The sequence below is a fragment of the Psittacula echo genome (genome assembly GCF_963264785.1).
Source record: "Psittacula echo genome assembly, chromosome: 7".
NCBI lineage: Eukaryota > Metazoa > Chordata > Aves > Psittaciformes > Psittacidae > Psittacula > Psittacula echo.
The window spans coordinates 29,485,879-29,503,630 of record NC_137740.1 but is presented as its reverse complement, the minus strand read 5'-3'; the positions used below and the strand labels follow the sequence as shown (position 1 = coordinate 29,503,630).

Here is a 17,752-nt window from a genome sequence, read left to right as displayed (position 1 = left end):
CGAGTCTGCTGCTGTTCTTGAACTGTTCTCTGCCTCAGCACTGAAACACTGCCAGCAGGACCCTGCTTTGGTAGGGGTCTCCATGAACAGTAACCTCTAGTGCCTTGTCCTGTCACCCTCACTGTATCCCCCATTTGACCAAACAACACTCCCTGATGGAAGCTGGTACACCTCTGGATCTGCAGGGGAAGCCAGTGATACCTCCATGCTGGAGTAACGGGCTTATTTTGTGGAGAAAACTGGATCCTTTGGCATCTCAGCTGCTGTCAGGACTAAACTATAGCTCTGATCTGGAGCGAGGGAAGTTTTGTCAGAGCCCAGGAGTGAAACAGCTTTTCAGCTAAATAGTGATGTACCATAGAATGGCAGCAAGGGCATGTGGACGCACTTCCTCCTTGAGCCATCAAACCTGGTTCTTCTTTGGAGTAACCCATGATGTTCACAATGAATTGGCTGCAGCCTTGGGAAGACGGCGTCCGTTGAAGAGGTTATCCCCCAGCCCATCCACTTCCAGAGGACCTTCCTGTGAAGCATCCCTGTGCACTGCAGCGGGGTGGGGAGGTGGTCATCACTCTATTAAACACAAGATGCACTGGCCTGCTCGTTCCCTGTTGTTTGTGCACCCTGGTGTTTGCCTGGGGTGGGTGTGGATTATCAGGGCTGAGTGGGATCCCCACACCAGGTCCCCTCCCAGCCACAGCAGAAGGGGAGCACTTGTGTCCCAGAGGGATATGAGACCCAAGGCCACCAAACTATGCCAAAGCCACCACTGTTATGGCAAAAGTACTTTATTATATACATAAGACTCCAGCCACACTCCACAGGGCAAGGACCAGAATTCACTATTTTACATATCAATACAAAGTAACTAGAAAAACATAAAGCACTTTGGGGCCCAGGCTTTCCATAGGAGGAGAGGCACAGGGATGAGCCTGGGGGCTGCTGAGTGACAGGGGCTGCCCCACACTCTCCCCCAAGCTGTGGTCCCACAGTAACCAGATGTGCAAGTAGAAAAAAAACCCAGTTAAGAAATACAGTCGTGGGGGCTGTCCCACTCCCGCTTCAGTCAGCAGCGCACCAGGGGCTGAGCTGAGCGTCACCAGGCCAAGAGCAGGGGCTGTCCCCCCAGGGAAAGTGCAGAAGGCACATGGGCCAGGCTTTTTTGAGGGGCTGTGAGGAGGACGTGGGATCCAAGTGCACGTGGGGCCCCAGGAGATTACACACAGACACCGCGCACAGGGAACACAGAGGGGGTAAAGCCTTCCACTGCCAAACTTAACCAGAGGGCTGGAGAGGGCACATCCCATGTCTCCAGAGCAGCAGTTGCATAGCAGAAGGGGCTCAGGGCCCACTCTTGACAAGTCATTAAGTTTAGCTCTACACGTTCAGGACAAAAAAAAAAAACCCCAACAACCTCAGTGATGGAGGGAGTGCTGGGAAGCAAAGCCTTCCCAGCTCCTGGCTCCATCCAAGTTCAGGTCTCAGCATCCAGCTGGTGTTGAAGCACATGCTCCACCAGGCAGCCCTGCAGGTAGGAGATGGCCTCAGGGTACAAGCTCCAGTTGTTTTAAACTGGGCGTGGAAAACATGGAAAGCTAACCAGAGCACTCTTCTGATCCCTTTCTGAAGGGCTGCCAGCCCTGCCACAGACAGCTCTAACTTCAGTCTCCTACAAGGAATCTCACCCCTCTTCACACAGGAGACCTCAGTGAAGCTGGAGAACATGAACCAAGGAGGGCTGCTTGGCAAGAACAGCCTTTGCAATCATCTACTAGAGGATGCCTTTGCTAATCCTGACCCATCAGGGCTATCCTGGGGCTACAGGGACAGCAAACAAAACCAGGAGCGCCACAGGATGGACCTCCCCTGTGCAGCCTACAAGGCTGATGAGCCAGAGATGGATGGCTCCACCAATGCCCCTAAGATGCAAGAGCCCCAGCCTGCTTCAGGCATCAACAGGACCAATGTCCCTTACCTGCCTACCCTGGAGAGCAGCACACTACATCCCTTGATGTAGTGTAGCCCTTGATGTAATGTAGCAAGTAGGTGTATCCCTGCCTGGGTTGCACCTACTTGCTGGAGAACTTGGGTCACTGGGGCTTTGCCATTGCAGCCCACCTGAAGGTTCAAGGGAAATGGTGATGAAAAAGGAGGGAGGGGCGTCACATCTTAGGATAACTGTAAGCTTCCACTACACCACAGAAAAACTACTTGGACTAGGTTCTCCTTGGCTGTCCTGGGGGAAAGGCACTGGGACAGCCTCGTGCAAAGACAGAAATATTTCTGAATGACCTAGCGCATGGCTGGGCCACCCTCCTCTCCTCCCCACACCTCTGGGGTAACCGACCTCTGCGGCCAACACAATCCTCAGGGACGACACACATGGCAGCTTCCAGGAGTCAGAAGTGCAAGGGGAACAGTCCAGCCCCCGGCCCAGCCCCTCCACTGCCACTACTGTGCATTGATTGTCTAGCCAAACCAGGCTACAGTTTGAGGTTGAGAAAAGGGGACCCCCACCTCCCTGCTTTGGAGGAGCTTCAGTCACAGAAGCGCTTACGGGGCACCGTGCGAGCTCGGCTCGAGCGGCGAATCTCCTGCTTGGCATCGCGGCACCGCTGGCAGATGAAAACCTCAGGCACGTTGGATTTGCGGATCTTGGCACAGGAGAGATGGATCCAGGTCGCGCACTCATTACATTCAATCATGGGCCTCCCTGCGAAGGGCTTCAGGCAGAAGCAGGTGATCAGATCCCAGGCATCATCATCTGGTCAGGGAGAGAGACACTGGTCAGAAACCACCTTACCAGCTGCAGCCAGACTAGCCAGTTCCACTGGTGATAAATGGGATAGCCCCCACTCACCTTCTGCTTTGGTGTTGGGTGCTGCTGTGAATTCAACTGCTGGAATCACAAAAGGGGAGAAAACAAAAAAAGAAAGACTAGATGAGCAGAGAGCCCTGCACCCCACTTCAGACACTTCACGGAACAGAGCTGCTCTGCTCTTCAGGCCCCTCCAGGTCCCAGTGGTATTCCCCTTGCTGGGAGAGGCTTGGGCCATTCACAAGGCCTCCCTGCAGCCAGCATAGGTAGCTCCAGCTAAGGGAGGGACCATCTTCATCACTGGCTGCAGCATAACAGAGCCCTCTGCACTGCCTCAGGGACTCACCACTAAGCTGGGAACTGCCTCTGCTTGCATCTTCTTCGCTTTGGTCCAAGGTACTACAAGAACTGGGGCTTTTCTTCCCTCCAGAGCAGGGGTTGTGCTCCTTTAGCTGAGGATCATCTCCTGCTGGCTTCTTGGTCCCCTGCTCTCTATGCATCCAGTCCTTCTCCTCCTTCATCAGTTCCTCCAGGAGGGAGTTGGGCTGGGGGTCCCCAGCTGGGTTGAGGGAAGGTTCCAGGAGCTGCTCTTTCATGGGAAGCATCTGTCCCTCTGGCACAGCCAGCTCCTTCACCCCGTCCTGCTCTGTGCCAAAGCCCTTCCCAGTGCTCAGCAGCACACTCTTCACCTCCGGCTCCAAAATGAGTTTCTTTGCTGGTGGCTTCTTCCGTTTGGTTTGCTGGGGCCGGACATCATAGAAACTGGTAGGGAACGCTGGGCAGCTCATGAGCAAGCTGCTCTCCACAGCCCCCCTAGCCATGGTGTTCCTGCTCCTCCCATCATCCGTCAGGACATGGCAGTCGGAGGAGTGGGATGAGGCCCAGCTATCACTGTCCTGAGTGCTCCCTGTGCTGTTCTGGGGACTCATGCTGCCTCCATGGGTCCAGGGCTCATTCTGCAAGACGGGAAGATGCAGGACTAACATGGGAGACTGCAAAGCAGACACTCAAGGGTAAGGAGAAAGGAACCGGGGATGGAGAACGATTCTTGAAGAGAGAAATTAGAAGCTGGGTCTGCACAAAGTAGAGAGTCCAGAGAAACCAGTCTTTTCATAGAGGAACACCCTGTAAACCTGCTTACCTCTTCAGGGTAGGGGATGTAGCCTGCATAGGCCAAAACGAAGGTGCAGAACTGGTTGAAATCCTCCACGGTTCTCTGTCGTTTCTGCAATGGCTGCAACAAACGCCATGTGTCAATTAAACTGCCCCATACCCCTATACCTGAGATGAGCATCCCAACCAATCCTGCCAGGCAGTGCTGGACCACCACGCAATTATACAAGCACATAATTTTTAGGTCATCCAAACATCCATCCATCCACCCGTTAACCCATCTGCATCATCTGGCTCGACAGATGCAGCCTTTCCCGTTAGAGCCCGTACCGCGGGGGGACACACGGCGCACACGGTGGGACACTTGGAGCGCCAGCAGCCGCCTGCCACAGCGTGAGTCAGAGGCTCGGGAGCTCCGAGCCAGGGATGTCCGCCCACAGCGGCTGACTCAGGGCCAGAGGGAGAAGGTGCCGGGCGATCGCGGCTTCCCCGGCTTAGCTGGAAAACGCCGGCGCCGCTCGGGACCAAGTCCCGCACTCGGAGCTCTGGGATCCCGCGGCAGAGCCATCCCCGCGCCGGCGCCCCCAGAGCCATGGGCGGAGGAGCAGACGCCCCTCACCCATCCCCGCCCGCACCGGGGGGAGCCCCTGCGGCCGGGCCGCGCCGCTCCTTCTCCGCACACGGCGGCCGGAACCGCCGGGGAGGGGCGGGCAGGGGGCGGCCACCGCCCGTCCCAGCGCGGGGCACCTGATGGCTCCCAAGATGGCGCCGCGCTCCCGGTCCTGCCCCGACCGACCGCGGGGGGGGCGGGGTGAGACCCCGCTCCCGCACACGGACATCCCCCTCCCCCCCCCACGAGCAACACCCGCCCCGGCACGGGACCTCCGGAACCGGCACGCAACAGCGCGCGCACACCCGGCAGCCCCCTGCCCGCCCCGGTACAAGCGCGCCGCGAAACACACACACACAGAGACACACACACACACACACAGAGACACAGAGACACACAGAGACACACACACACAGAGACACAGAGACACACACAGACACACACACACACAGACCCCGCCAGCACCTTCCTCCAGCTCCCCCCGGACCCCGCGTGCCACCGCCCGCCCGCTACCCCCCTCCCGTTCCCCCGGCACCATCGCCCACAGCCGCCCCCCGGGGCTCTTCACACAGGTACAGCCCCCCGCGGGCGCGCACACACAGAGCCGCTCCCCCCGTCCCGTTCACACGGGGCACACACAGAGACACCCCCCTCCCCCCCAGCACACAGAGAGCCGCTCCCTCCCCCCCGTTCATATAGCGAACACACAGACACCCCCCCCGCGCTCACACACACATAGAGCCATTCCGCCCCCCCGTTCTCATGGGGAACACAGACCCCCCCCGTCCGCGCACACACACACACACAGAGCCGCTCGCTCCCCCCCCCCCCGTTCATATGGGGAACACAGAGAGGCCTCCAGCACACACACAGATTCCCCCCCCGCCCCCCGTTCACATGGGGCACACAAACACCCGCCCCCCCCCCCAGCGCTCCCCCGCTCGCACATACACCACACACAGCCCCCCGCCAAGCCTCCCTCAGTCACAACCCCCCCAGAGCGCACCTCCAAGCACCCCTCGATATGAGGACAACCCCCCCAGCACACGCGGTCCCCCGTGCACACAGCGGATTCCCCCCCTTCCCCCCGCATCCCATGGCGGGCCCTCACCCCGGACACACAAACAGCGTCCTCAGGGTCCCCTCCCCCCGCCCCGCTCACCTCCTCGGACACCGGGGATCCGGGGCTGGGCACGGGGCTGCTCCCCGCCGAGCGCGGCCCGCCGCGGGGGAACGGTGCTCCGCGGGCAGCGGCCCCGCGCCCTTCACCTGCCGCCTCCCCGCCAGCGCTCATGCCGCCCGCCGGGCCCGCCCTGCCTTGCCGTGCCCGGTGCGGTGGGTGCCCGCCGCCGGTCGGACCGAGGCTCGAGCACCGCCCCGGCCGCAGGGGCGGGACCACCTGGTGGCGGGGAAGGCGGGGGCGGAGCCTCGCGCTGGCCGCCCCGGGAGGACCGGCGGTGGGGGGGAGCCTCCACCGGCGCGGGGCGGAGGCTGCGGGCCGGGCCCACCCCACACAGCCCCGGGGCACCGACACCCCAAGCCCCGGGTGCCCGCGCTGCCCCCTCCTCTCACCGCAACCGGATCCAGCACCCGCCCGGGCTGACACCCGGAGCCCGCTTCCCTTCCTGCCCGAGCGGGGCACCGGCGCGACTCCGCACCCCCCGGCCCGCGCACCCGCCTCCCACACACCACGGAGGAGCCATTTAATTTGGCGAGACCCATCCAGAAAGCACCCCTGCTGCCTTGCGGCCAGGGCAGCAGAAACACCCCTCCCGCCTCCGCCCGCCTTCAAGCCCCACAGCCCTCCCAAGGACAGAGAGCACTGCACCCACTGCATCCTGGGTTTATTTACACGGCAACCTCTGTGCAGGGGGGCACGAGGGACCCCGGGACAGCCCCACCCCAGGACCGGTTTGCAAGCAGAGGCAGGCGTTGAGGCGCAGAGGCGCCGGTAGCAGCTCAGGGAAAGGAGGGGGGAGCAGGGCCCAGACAGAGCCGGGCGCTGGCTCCCTCGGCACTACGAACACAAACCCCTGGGGAGGACCGACCAAGCAAGCCCCAGCTTCCAGGGGCTGGGGGAAAGAGGCCGGGGTCATTTTTAGCAGCAGAAGCCTCATTTCCCTCCAGGGTGGCAGGAGGATGGTGGCATGAGATGGAGCCGGACAAAAAAAAAAAAAAAAAGAAAAAAAAAAGGCATAGGGAGAAGCCAAGAAACATGGAGAACAGCTCCTCTCTTGCCCTCCAGAGCACGGAGTGACACCGGGGGGTCGGGATGTGACACCTCTTTCCCTCCTCTCAGCAGAGCAGCAGCTCCAGGCACAGCCTTTCCCGTGTGCCCAGCACCAGGCACAGCCCAGGCCAGCAGCAGAGTCCCCATTGTGCCCACGGCCATGCACAGCACCGGGCTCCTGCTCCCTCACTGTCCTTCCGCCTGGTCCCGGGAGGGGAGAGCAGCTCAGGTGGCAGTTCGATGGCATGGCTGACTGTCCATGCGGGCAGCAGCGTCCTCGGCGCTCTGCCAGGCACAGTTGGGATGGATGCCAAGGCGGTCGAGCTTCAACCTCCAGCCCCAGCGCAGTCCGGCTCCTGCCTCCCTTATAAGAAACCCTCCTTCCGGAACTGCTCCTTCAGGATGTCTCTGTACTGCTCGAAGCCGCCCTCGATGCGGGTCACAGTGGCATTCTCACAGACCCACAGCTCCTGGCACACCAGGTGGATGAAGCGCTCGTTGTGGGACACAAGAATTACACCACCCTGCCGACACACAAGGTGGGGATAAAGGTGGGAATAAAAGGAACTTAGTAGAGCACAACCCAGGGCCCAGCACCGGTGGCAGGGAGATCCTGAGCCCCTGCCCAGGACTTTGGGTTTCCTTTTGCTTCAGAGAAAATGGAATGGTATTTCACTGGCAGGGACCTAATCCCAGCCTTTCCTTCCTCCAGGGGGAGAGACAGATCACATATGGAGGAGGCACGTGGAGCAGAAACATATTTAGCTTCTGCTCTCGGAAGGTGACCACAGGGTTTGTTACTGGCTCTCCAGGTCTCTGACAGCTTTAGGGATGGAGATTCCAGATGGAGCCAACGACAGCTGAAATATGGCTGGGCAAGGTCCCCGCAACCTCAGTTAAGCTTTTCTTTCGCAAGAAAACTGCTGCAACCTGAGCAACTATTGAACAGTGAGAACCAGAGTGATCACAGAGGTACCTGGAGATCATTGGAGATCAGCCATAAAACATGCCTAAGGAAGATCGAAGTGGCCCCAAGGCAGGGCTGAGTGCCACATGCAGCACGCAACAAGTCACAGCAAGATGGGGGACAAGGTGCTCTCTGGTCTGCTGTTGCCTGCCTCAGCCAGCCAAAGCCAGCAAGTGAAACAGACTTTCAGGGTGGACGATTAAGGCTGAAACGTGACCAACTTCTCAAATTCTGTCCTGGGCTTGAAGCCACTACTGGTATTTGACCATCCACCTCTGGCTGAGATACCCAGGAACTTGAGCTGGAGGCTGCAGGAAGCTTTACAGAAATGGGAGATCCTTACCCGGAATTTATTCAGTGCCTTTGCCAATGCTTCGATAGTCTCCATGTCAAGGTGATTTGTTGGCTCATCCAGGATGTAGAAGTTTGGACTGGAAGAGAAGACAGCTCTGAGGACACATGGGAACAGGCCCCAGCTGGGTCTGCACCCATTGCACCGCTGCGACCTGCACCATGCTGCTGCTTTAGCTGCTTGGAGCTACAGCCATCAGCATGTGCTTGGCTTAAGATCCACACTGCCCAGCTCCAGTGGTGCCTCTTATCCCAAGACAGGAGAAAACCACCTGCCTCCTTCCGGAGAGTCCTCCCAAGGTGACAACCTCCCTCCCCACAAAGTGCCATGGACAAAGCTTCCACAGGGTGTTGTAAAGTCCCTGGATGTCTGCCTTCCTCCTGGACAAGCAGGCTCCAGGGATGAAGCCATGCCAAAATTAACAGCATCTGGGAGAAAATTACCAGGACATAGTCATCTGGGCAAAGGCCACGCGACTCTTCTGACCTCCAGACAGGCTGGCCACAGGGCGCACGGCCAGCTCCCCCGAGATGCCATAGCTCCCCAGCTGATGCCGGTACTCCTCCTCCGTCTTCCCTGCAGGAACGTGTCATAACACAGCCATGGCACACCCGATGTCACACAGGGTGCCCAGTGCCATGTGCTTGGCCAGTCTGTGCCAGACCAGCATGGCGGTGGAGGAATTCAGTATCTGCTTCCAGGCAGTTCCCTCCCAAGCGGGGGGTTTGTGGGGAAAAGCTGACTGACACAATCAGGACAGGGGCTGCAGGGCTGGTGACCAACTCCGAGTGATGGTGCACCCAGTCCCTTTGCCACCATGTCATAATGGAGGAGAGAGCCAAAGGTTTTGGGAGCTGGGGAAGGGGGAGCCGGTGCTCACTCCGTGCCCAGGAGGAAAGCGGGTCATCTGTCCCCAAAACCTGGCCACGGCGGAGCACCAGCCTGAGGTCTGCAGGCTGCCAGCTACCCACTTCTCATGGCTGGTGTCCTGAACTTGGCTGGACATGGGGAGATAACCCAGAGCAGGTGGTGTCCCTCAGGCACCGATGTGACACAGCCTTCTGCCCAGGGCCATGGAACAAATCGATGCCACTCCACGCACAGCAGAGGAGACCTCAATGTCCCAGATCTTCTGGGATCGCGCAGACTCACCTGGGAACTTTCTTGCCAGTAACTCTACAGCACTGATGTTCAAATCCAGTTGATCCACATGGTGCTGGCTGAAATAACCGATCTTTAGGTTTCTGCAGAATAAGAGAGATTGGGAGCTGGTACTAGGCCCTGCAAAGCCAGTGCTCGCAGCTGCAGCTACAGGAAAGAGGGCACACGCATGGGTGTGCAGGACCCATCCCCATCACCCCATCGCTCCAAAGCATAGCCTGGAAGCCCTCCAGCTGCACCATTCCTCCCAGTCCCCCAGCCCTTCCTACCAGGTACCTGTGAGCATGTCGTATCCCTCTGACTGGTGCCAGCTCCCCCATTAAGATCTTTAGCATGGTTGACTTGCCAGCTCCGTTTTCCCCAACCTAGAGAAGCAGCAGCAGCAGCATTGGAGACTATGAAACCCATCAAGGTACTTTGGAGAGGGAGGCAGTGATCAGGGAATCTCAGCTCTCTTGGATGATCACGCAGCAGAGGGGGGCAAGGTTGAGATTCTAACCAGTGACTCCAGCTACCTGGCAGCTGCATTTCTATCATGGATGAACAGCACAGGCAGCAGTGCTAGAAGATGTTCCTTCCCCAACCCTTGAGCCTAAGGACTACCTGGTCCCAGCCTCATTTCCAAACCATAGTGTCTCTCTGCTGCCCCATCCAATGAAGCAGAAACCCCCACTGTTGTCAGCTAACGTGGAGTTACAGAGACGATGGAGCCAGTCTCGTCTTAGAGGCACCCACTAACGGGATCAAGGGCGATCAAATGCTGCAATGGGACCCAGAGGAATGGGAGAAACAGTCCTTCCTAGAAATATCCAGAAGGCAACTGGACAAGGACCTGAGCAACCTGACCTAACATCAAAGCTGGCCCTGCTCTGGGCAGGGATGTCCAAGGTCACTCGCAGCCACCATTACTCTGAACCCCACATACCACACAGATGCGGGACTCCAGGTCAGCAGAGACGGAGAGGGAATGAAAGATGTAGTGACTTGGGTCGTAATAGAAGTGTACTTCATCCAGCTGCAGGATTGGCGGGGAGAACTTCTCAAAGCCATCAGGGAACCTGGGAAGACAGGAAGAGGCAAGAGATGGTCAGAGATCCTGCTCCCAGCTGCTGGGACAACCTCTGCAAACCCCCATGTGGCAAGGGATGCTCCCTGACATGCAGGGCCTCTGGGAATGATGGTCACAAGAAAAGGACACAGATCAGCAGCCTTGGCCCCAAGAGGGAACCCAGCCTGAATGCAGGGGTCTGTCTGGGCTCCTCGTCACAGTAAGGCTGGCCCGCAGGAAGGGGTGGTTGTTCCAGCCAGGACAAGACCCAGGAGGAGCTCACATCAGAAACAGTCAGGCATTCTCCAAGCAAGCGCTCAGGAGACACTTACTTCATGATCACCTCAGACTCCTTGTCCACAGGTTTCAGCTCTGGTCTGCAAGAAGAGGAGACACATAACTGAGGTGCATTGCACTGGGGGTCTGTTCCCACACTAGAAGGCCAGATAAGAGTGTTCAGCTGTGTGACACCTCAGCCTAGCCAAAGCCTCTGTAGCAAAGACAGAGCACCCAAAAGCCCAAACCCCCGGGAACCTCTGTTTCTTCCCATGAGCAGTGCCCCTTCCCCACCTCCTGAAAGGAGCAGATGCACTCACAGCTTCTCCAACAGCTTGAGCTTGCTCTGCACTTGGGACGCCCGGTTGGCATTGTAGCGAAAGCGGTCAATGAACACCTACAAGAGAGAAAAGCATCAGAGAACTCTATGTCCCCTTCAGCCCCAGCCACCCTGCTCTGCTGCCAGATCTCCTGCAGCAATACAGGCACATCATGGGTCTAGAAGCATGGAGGAAGGGACAAGGCTAGGAGAAAAGCGCCCCAGCACTACTGGCTTCTCCCGGTACCTGGATGTGCTCACGGTACTGCTGCTGGGCTTCGTACTCTCGCTGCTGGTTCTTCAGCCGCTCCTCCTTGATCTTCATGAAGTTCTCAAAGTCCCCACGGTACATGTCCAGCCGCTGAGAGTGCAGGTGGATGATGTCTGTGGCTACTGCATTCAGAAAGTTCCTGTCATGGGACACCACGAGGATGGTCGACTGCCAGCTCTGGAGGAGACAGTGAGAGGGAGGTCTGAGCACCATAAAGCACATGGCTTAGTCCCACCACCCAGTGAGGTGAGACCAGCCTGACCTTTGCTCTGTCTTAGGGCCTCCCACCACTCCCTACCTGTAGGTAGGCCTCCAGCCACAAAATGGCCCTGACGTCCAGCATGTTTGTTGGCTCTGAGGGAAGGAAGAGAGGCACTGAGATCAGGTGGGATGAGGACGGCTAGATTATGCTTTTTTACATAGCAAAGACTAGCATTCGGCATTATGGAGGAAGAGACCCTGTGTCGGGACCTTCCCCCCCTCTGAGCTCAAGAAGACTCACATGTAGGATTTAATGGAGTGTGGGCACAGGGGCAGGGATGCTCCCCCCACACCATACCAGCACCCAGACCCTGATGCACAGCAGCAGCATCTTGCCCAGAACCTCCTCCCAAGGTGGGTGCCTCCTGGCCCCAGTGTCACCCCCTGCAGAGAAGGGACACTCCCCAGTGTGGGCTGGCTGCCAGGGCACATCACAGGGACCACTTGGGGCAGGGTGACATGCAGCTCTGCTGGGCACAGTGAAAGCGGCTGCCCAAGCAGAACTCCCCGCACCACCGCCATGCCAGGGGAACACCGGCAGCCCTGCCAGTCCAGCCCTGTCACACAGGACTATTTTGAGCAGGCAGCTAAAGGCCACAGTGTGTTCCCAACCCCAGCAAGGGCATAGGCAGGCCCAGCAGCGGTGTCGGAAGGGACTCACAGTATCAACTTACCATCCAGGAGAAGGAGATCTGGCCTATGAAAAACGAGACATGGGTATCAGAAACAAAAAGAGCACAGGGTCAGTAATGAAAAGCACATTTCATCCCACACACAGAGCTGTGATGCCTCCAGTGCTCCCCACTCTGAGAGCCTGAACCAAGGGGACTCCCAGCCAGCATCCCTGCAACTCACAGCACAGACAGCAAGAAGTGTTAACCCGAGAGCATGAAGGCCTGGACACCAACCTGGCAAACAGGGCTCTGGCTAAGGCCAGTCTCATTCTCCAGCCTCCGGAAAACTCTCTGAGGAGAGAAGTTGCAGAGAGGTTACTGTTTAATGCAGGACCCTTTTAAGTTTACCTGCCTGCCAGGCTTCCTGCTCCCCAGCAGCCCTTTGGCTCTGCTGTCACCCAGAGACATCTTCTCTCTGCAGGGATCTTGGGCACAGCACAAGATCAATGGCCCAGCAGGCACCCCCAGGGCAGGAGGCCACATCAGATGGGCAGGAATAGACCCTTGCTCTCCCACAGGGCTTCCCTCCCCTACAGCCACAGCAGTGCCTGGGAGCTCACCAGGAGCATCTCCCCAGACCCATTTCTGTCTCAGTGCCCAGGGCTTTGGAGACTTACTTTGTTGTCTGCTGTTGCATCTTCGCATTAAAACCCAGCCCAGCAAGAATGACAGATGCCCTGGGGAAAAGGGAAGAGAACTGGAATCCAGCTACAGCATCCAACAGCACAGCACAGTACATGATCTCAGATCCATGGCCACCAATGGGACTCTACTGCCTGGTTTAAAGCCATTCTGGTGCAAGAAAACTTCCCTGCGCACCCAAGAGCAGCACTTGGCTGGGATATGCAGCCCAGCAGGGAACAGCATCCACATGAAGTCCCAGATGATTTGCAAGGAGTTTTCAGCTCTTTGACCAGGAAGAGAGTCACTATCACCAACATCCCAGAAACGTTCCCCAGACAGCAGGAAACTGGGGGATTTGAGAGGAGCAGCAGCAACAATGCAAGCCATTTGGGGCAAAAAAAATCCCTGCAGTGTCGGAAGGAAGCCTGACTACTCCTAACCCAGCAGAGCTGTGATAGAAGCTGACAAGAAGCTGGTAAGATAGAGAGCAGTCAGGAGAGCTCCCTGTCCCCACGTGCCAGATCCCAGGGCCACAGCATCACCCTTCCATGCCCTGTACCACTCCCCAGCTCTGGCCATGCCGACAGCAGTGCCCTCAGCGCCCGTCTCACCTTGCTGGGGCCTTGTCTGCCTCCATCTCCTCCAGCTTTGCATAGATCTCTGATAGCCTGGCACCCTCTGTTCCTTCTCCCCTGTGGCAGGACAAAGAGGAGCGTGTGGAACTGACCAGGATCACGGTCTGAGTGCTGGGGGAGGCTGATCTCCACAAGCAGGACCAAGGTAGGCAAGACGCAGCCCAGCCCTACCGGAGCCCTTTATTTGAAGGAAGAGACCTCAGAACGAGACCTCATGGTCAAGAGGCCATAGAAGGGCTGGAAACGCTGCGGCAACGTCTCACCTGCCAGCATTAACTTTAGCTGTCAGGTCTCTCTCCTCCCGCAGCAGGCTCTCACGTGTGGTGTCGCACTCCAGCACGCTCTGCAGTGCCGGCGTGTCATCCCCTGCCACCTCCTGCTCCACGTGGAGGATGCTGATGTGCGAGGGGATGTGCAGGCTCCGGCTGGCAATCATCTTCAGCAGTGTGGTCTTCCCCAGCCCGTTTCTGCCCACCAGCCCATAGCGCCGTCCAAACGCCAGGTTCAGGTCTGCTCCCGCCAGCAGGACACTGCAGCAAGAGAGCAGGCATGTAGGGATCAGAATGCCCCACAGAGAGGGAGATAACCAGCAGCCACCTGCACCCAGCATATTTCAGGCTGCGCTGGAGCCAAGCAACTGTCACAGACTTCTCCTGCCCAAAGGCAAGAGGGTAGGTGCCCACCTTCCTCTCTGACCTTTTCCATACCCTCTGTTATTTCTCAACCATGCTCCAATTCAGTCTCAATCCCCCACAGTCCAAAGCCCCAACCAGGATCTTTCCCACCTCCCCACCTGCACTCACCGCTCACCAAAGGACACATCGAAGTTCTCAATGCGCACATCATATGACTTGTTCTTGCCTGATGACTCCATTCGAGTCTCCTTCTTGCTGGCAGCTTGGCTGGCAGACGCCTCCTCAAGGACCCTGTGGGCAGGCAGAAGACAGAGAAAGGGGCTCAACTGGAAAGCTCTGGTACAGTCAGATCCCAGCAGAATAGAATGGGAATGTTCGAGGCATCCTCCATACTCACAGAGGGCCAGATGACTTCAAGGAATCCCGTTCCATCCTCTTGTCCTGCTTGGCTTTCAGCCTGGCTTCTGCTTTCTCCAGTTTCTTGGCGTTCACCATCTGGGGCACAAAACAGAGTTTAAAGATGAGAGAGCATCTTCAGCAAAAGCCCAGCTCCAGGAGAAGGGATCGGTCAACCCCTCAAGCCTGAAAGGAAAGGAGGGAGAGCAGGAGGGAGGTAGGACAGGGGAACTGTGACACATTCAAGTGCATTTTGAGGAAGCTAATCAGGCCAGGAAGTCACTTCAGGAATGAAGTCCTAAATCAATGGCTCACAGACAACAGTTCTGCCACAGCAAGGCAAAGGGCTTGGCTGACCCTAAGGTACAGCCAGTTTCTGTAGTTCCAGGGAGCTGGGTCAGTCAAATCACTTCAATAGCAGCAACCTGCTATCTCTACATCCTGCACCCAGCCTTTCCCTAGATCCTGAGGTGTTCCCCTTCCTGACACATTAAATTTTAGCCAGCTTGGAAAAAACTCAGTTTATGCAATGGATCGATCACAATGGAGACAAAAAGCATTTAATTAAACCTGGAGGCAAGAAGGAGCCAAGTGTTTTAACCTGCCCCGGGTCTTGGCCAGGCTCTCAGCCCACTCCAGCTTATTCCTGTGTCAAGTCAAATGCTTGTGGCTGACCAAGAACACTCCTAGATATTTCTAGGCAACTCTTCAGCCACCAGAGCACATTACAGACCTACATGCTAGACTGAAGAGCATCTTGTTACTGGAGCTGTGACCCCATACCTACAGACAGATTGAGTCACTCTGTAAACTGTACCGACCTCCCAGTAAGACATGTCCTCCGCAGCCTGAGAGACCTCCTGAGACCTTCTCCAATTTTTCTGAAGATCTTTTTGAGCTGTGGACATGAGAGCCAGCAAGCGACCCCAGCAGCAACAGCTCCAGTGCCAAAACCAGCAACAGCTGCCAGCTTTCACTTAGGGCTCCATTCAGACACGTGGGGGATCACGTTCAGCCTCAGTTTCCAAGTGAGGAGTTCTCACTCTCAGTACGTTACCCCAGGAAGGGAGAGCTCTACAAGAGATCGGCCTGGTGGAAGGACTGCCCACCCTGTACAGCTACAGCTGCCCTTGCTTTGCAGATGCACCACCACATCTCACCTGTACTCAAACTTTGGCACATCCAGTGCAGAGGGGAAGCCAGGGCACTCCTGAGTGAGCAGCTACACATTTTGTCAGTAGAGACATCACAATTTCCTCCAGGTTGTGGACCATAACTGCTTCTAAACTTCTCTGCTCTTACTCTGATTTCTCAAACCATGACAACCCACAGCCATTGCTAAAGTTGGGCATACAACCTAACCACAGCAACTCTCTGGAAATCAGCTGCTCCCTGCTAACTCCCCACCATAACACCCCAACATCTAAGCGTGAGCTGGGATTTTATCTCATTGACTATTGCAAAATGTCATCCCAGTGCATCCTGTTTTCTCAACCAAAGGCCCTGCTGCAAAACCCGAACGTCTTTATGAGAGTCAGAGAAGCTGCACTCTGAGAACCACCACTGCATCTACCACCTTTTGAAGCTCATTAAGAAATCACAGCAAAATAGGTTCTGTCAAATTAATATACCATTATCTCCTGTTGAGCCTCTTCACCAGACCAAGGTCAAGAGTTTCCCAACTCACAGCGAACCTGACAAGGAGGAGCAGTGCTCCCTGCAGCTGTGTTGCTAACCAGGGTGGCTGTCTGTCCAAGCTGACCGGAGCAGGGCACCTGCAGCCTCACACGTCAGTTGCTCCCATCAGCTCTGCTGCCTTACAGACAAGGGCATGGTCCCCACTTACCGAGGTCTGGCCTCTCTTCAGCAGCAGCCCCGGCAGCATGTCCGCACTGGCATCGGCTGCAACAAGATGGTTGGGCTGGTGAGCACGTGCTCCAGAGAGGCTCCACAAAGCGCTGCCTGAATGTCTGCCTGTGAGCAGACATGCTTGTTCCTTCTCCCCATGGGATGGGGGTACCAAAGGGTGGCTCCTCTCCCTGCACCCAGCCGGCAGCTGGGTGCCACTGGCCACAGCTCAGCAGCGGGAAGAGCAAGAGGGACAGCACCTCTGAGGGGCAGCACGGGGCACACAGTGGTGGGGCGAGCTGCTTCCTGAGGTCCAGCACATGTACACTCAGTGCTCCGAGCCCATCCCTGCTGCTGGCACCCTGGATGGAGCATGGGAACTGGGGGGAGTGATGTGTGTGGCCAGGGGTCCTTGGAGGCAGCACTCACCACATCCATCAGTGATCTGGGAGAGCTGGATAGGGGCATCCAGCAGCACCTGGCTGCAGCGCTGAGCCTGGGCCTCATCCCTGCGAGAGAGGAGGAGGAGGAGGAAGAGGCGGTGGGGTTCAGGGCGGTGTGAGGGCGCTGGGGGCCGGGGCAGGGACCCTTACAGCTGCAGGGTGTTGAAGAGGCGCTGGCAGATCTCCCGGATGGCGCCATCGTCCTTGGTGTCCTGCGACACCTCCCGCAGGAGCTCGCCCACCGCCTCCACCAGGTCGTCCACGGACTCGAAGTCGGCCCCGCCGCCGTGCAGGATCCCTGCGGGCACACCGCGCCGCCGATGCACACCCTTCCGCTCGCTCGAGCGCTGTCGCGACGGACGGCCGCATGTCGCGATGCGGCCGGCAGGTGGCACCCACCCGCTCCCACCACCCCCTTTCCTCCCCGGCAGCCTGTCGCGACAGCGGGGAGGTGTCGCGACATGCGGCGGGGCGAGAGGCCGAGCCGCGAGGAGGCGGCCGCCGCTCACCCGTCACGTAAGCGAAGACCTCGCCGTCCAGGTCGGGGAACTCGCTGCGGAGAATGTCGGCGCAGGACGCCATGGCGGAGCCGGAGCGGGCCCCCCTGCCGGTGCCGCCGCCGCACGGAGCCCGGGGCCGCTGCCGAGGCGGAAGGGACGGCGCGCGCGGGGGTTGCCGGGAAGTGGAGTCTGGGGCGGGGCGCGCGTGCGCGGGGAGCGGCGCGGGGCTGCGCTCGGGCCGGGGTCGCTGTGCACCGTTTGGCACGGGAAAGAGGCGTTCCGGCGCTCAGGGCGCGGCGGAGGCGCCTCCAAGCGCGCGAGACGGCAGCCAGGGGCAAGGCCCTGCGACCGGGACCATGTCTGTGCTCGGCCGCCCCCATCTACTCACACCTGCGCCAGAACGGGGCAGCAAGGATCAGTTCATCCCAGCGGAGGCTCCGGTGAGCCAGCCCTGGAGGGAAAGCCCAGAGCACCCTTCCTTGCCCCGGGGGGGTTGCAGCAGCAGCTGGAAGCCAAAGCGTAACTTGCTCGTTTCACAACTAACCCAGAGGCAATCCAGGGCTGGGGAAGC

At 58.2% G+C, this 17,752-nt stretch overlaps 2 protein-coding genes across 5 annotated transcripts; both read right to left on the bottom strand.

The window, feature by feature from the left end:
- Positions 1-2,245: 2,245 nt before the first annotated feature.
- LOC308224346 (PHD finger protein 13-like) lies at positions 2,246-5,835 on the bottom strand (the record flags this gene model as incomplete). Its single annotated transcript, XM_080624159.1, has 5 exons — positions 2,246-2,764; positions 2,861-2,899; positions 3,165-3,774; positions 3,960-4,052; positions 5,704-5,835. The coding sequence occupies 5 exons, from the start codon at positions 5,833-5,835 to the stop codon at positions 2,538-2,540; spliced, it is 1,101 nt and encodes a 366-aa protein (XP_080480285.1). The 3' UTR covers positions 2,246-2,537.
- A 537-nt stretch (positions 5,836-6,372) lies between these two features.
- On the bottom strand, positions 6,373-17,320 carry ABCF3 (ATP binding cassette subfamily F member 3). Of its 4 annotated transcripts, XM_080623907.1 has the most exons (21): positions 17,191-17,320; positions 16,832-16,979; positions 16,668-16,747; positions 16,237-16,292; positions 14,392-14,489; positions 14,163-14,285; positions 13,623-13,889; positions 13,336-13,416; positions 12,718-12,777; positions 12,335-12,391; positions 12,101-12,123; positions 11,464-11,519; positions 11,142-11,342; positions 10,896-10,972; positions 10,632-10,676; positions 10,177-10,309; positions 9,528-9,616; positions 9,243-9,334; positions 8,534-8,666; positions 8,082-8,169; positions 6,373-7,295 (listed from the first exon to the last, which is right to left on the bottom strand). In XM_080623907.1, the coding sequence occupies exons 1-21, from the start codon at positions 17,261-17,263 to the stop codon at positions 7,137-7,139; spliced, it is 2,139 nt and encodes a 712-aa protein (XP_080480033.1). In that variant the 5' UTR covers positions 17,264-17,320; the 3' UTR covers positions 6,373-7,136. The 4 variants fall into 4 exon arrangements, 3 of the variants coding, with proteins under 3 accessions (XP_080480033.1, XP_080480032.1, XP_080480034.1); XR_013957452.1 differs by lacking the exon at positions 9,528-9,616 and having other exon boundaries at positions 7,155-7,295; XM_080623908.1 differs by lacking the exons at positions 6,373-7,295; positions 9,528-9,616 and having other exon boundaries at positions 8,000-8,169.
- Positions 17,321-17,752: the final 432 nt, after the last annotated feature.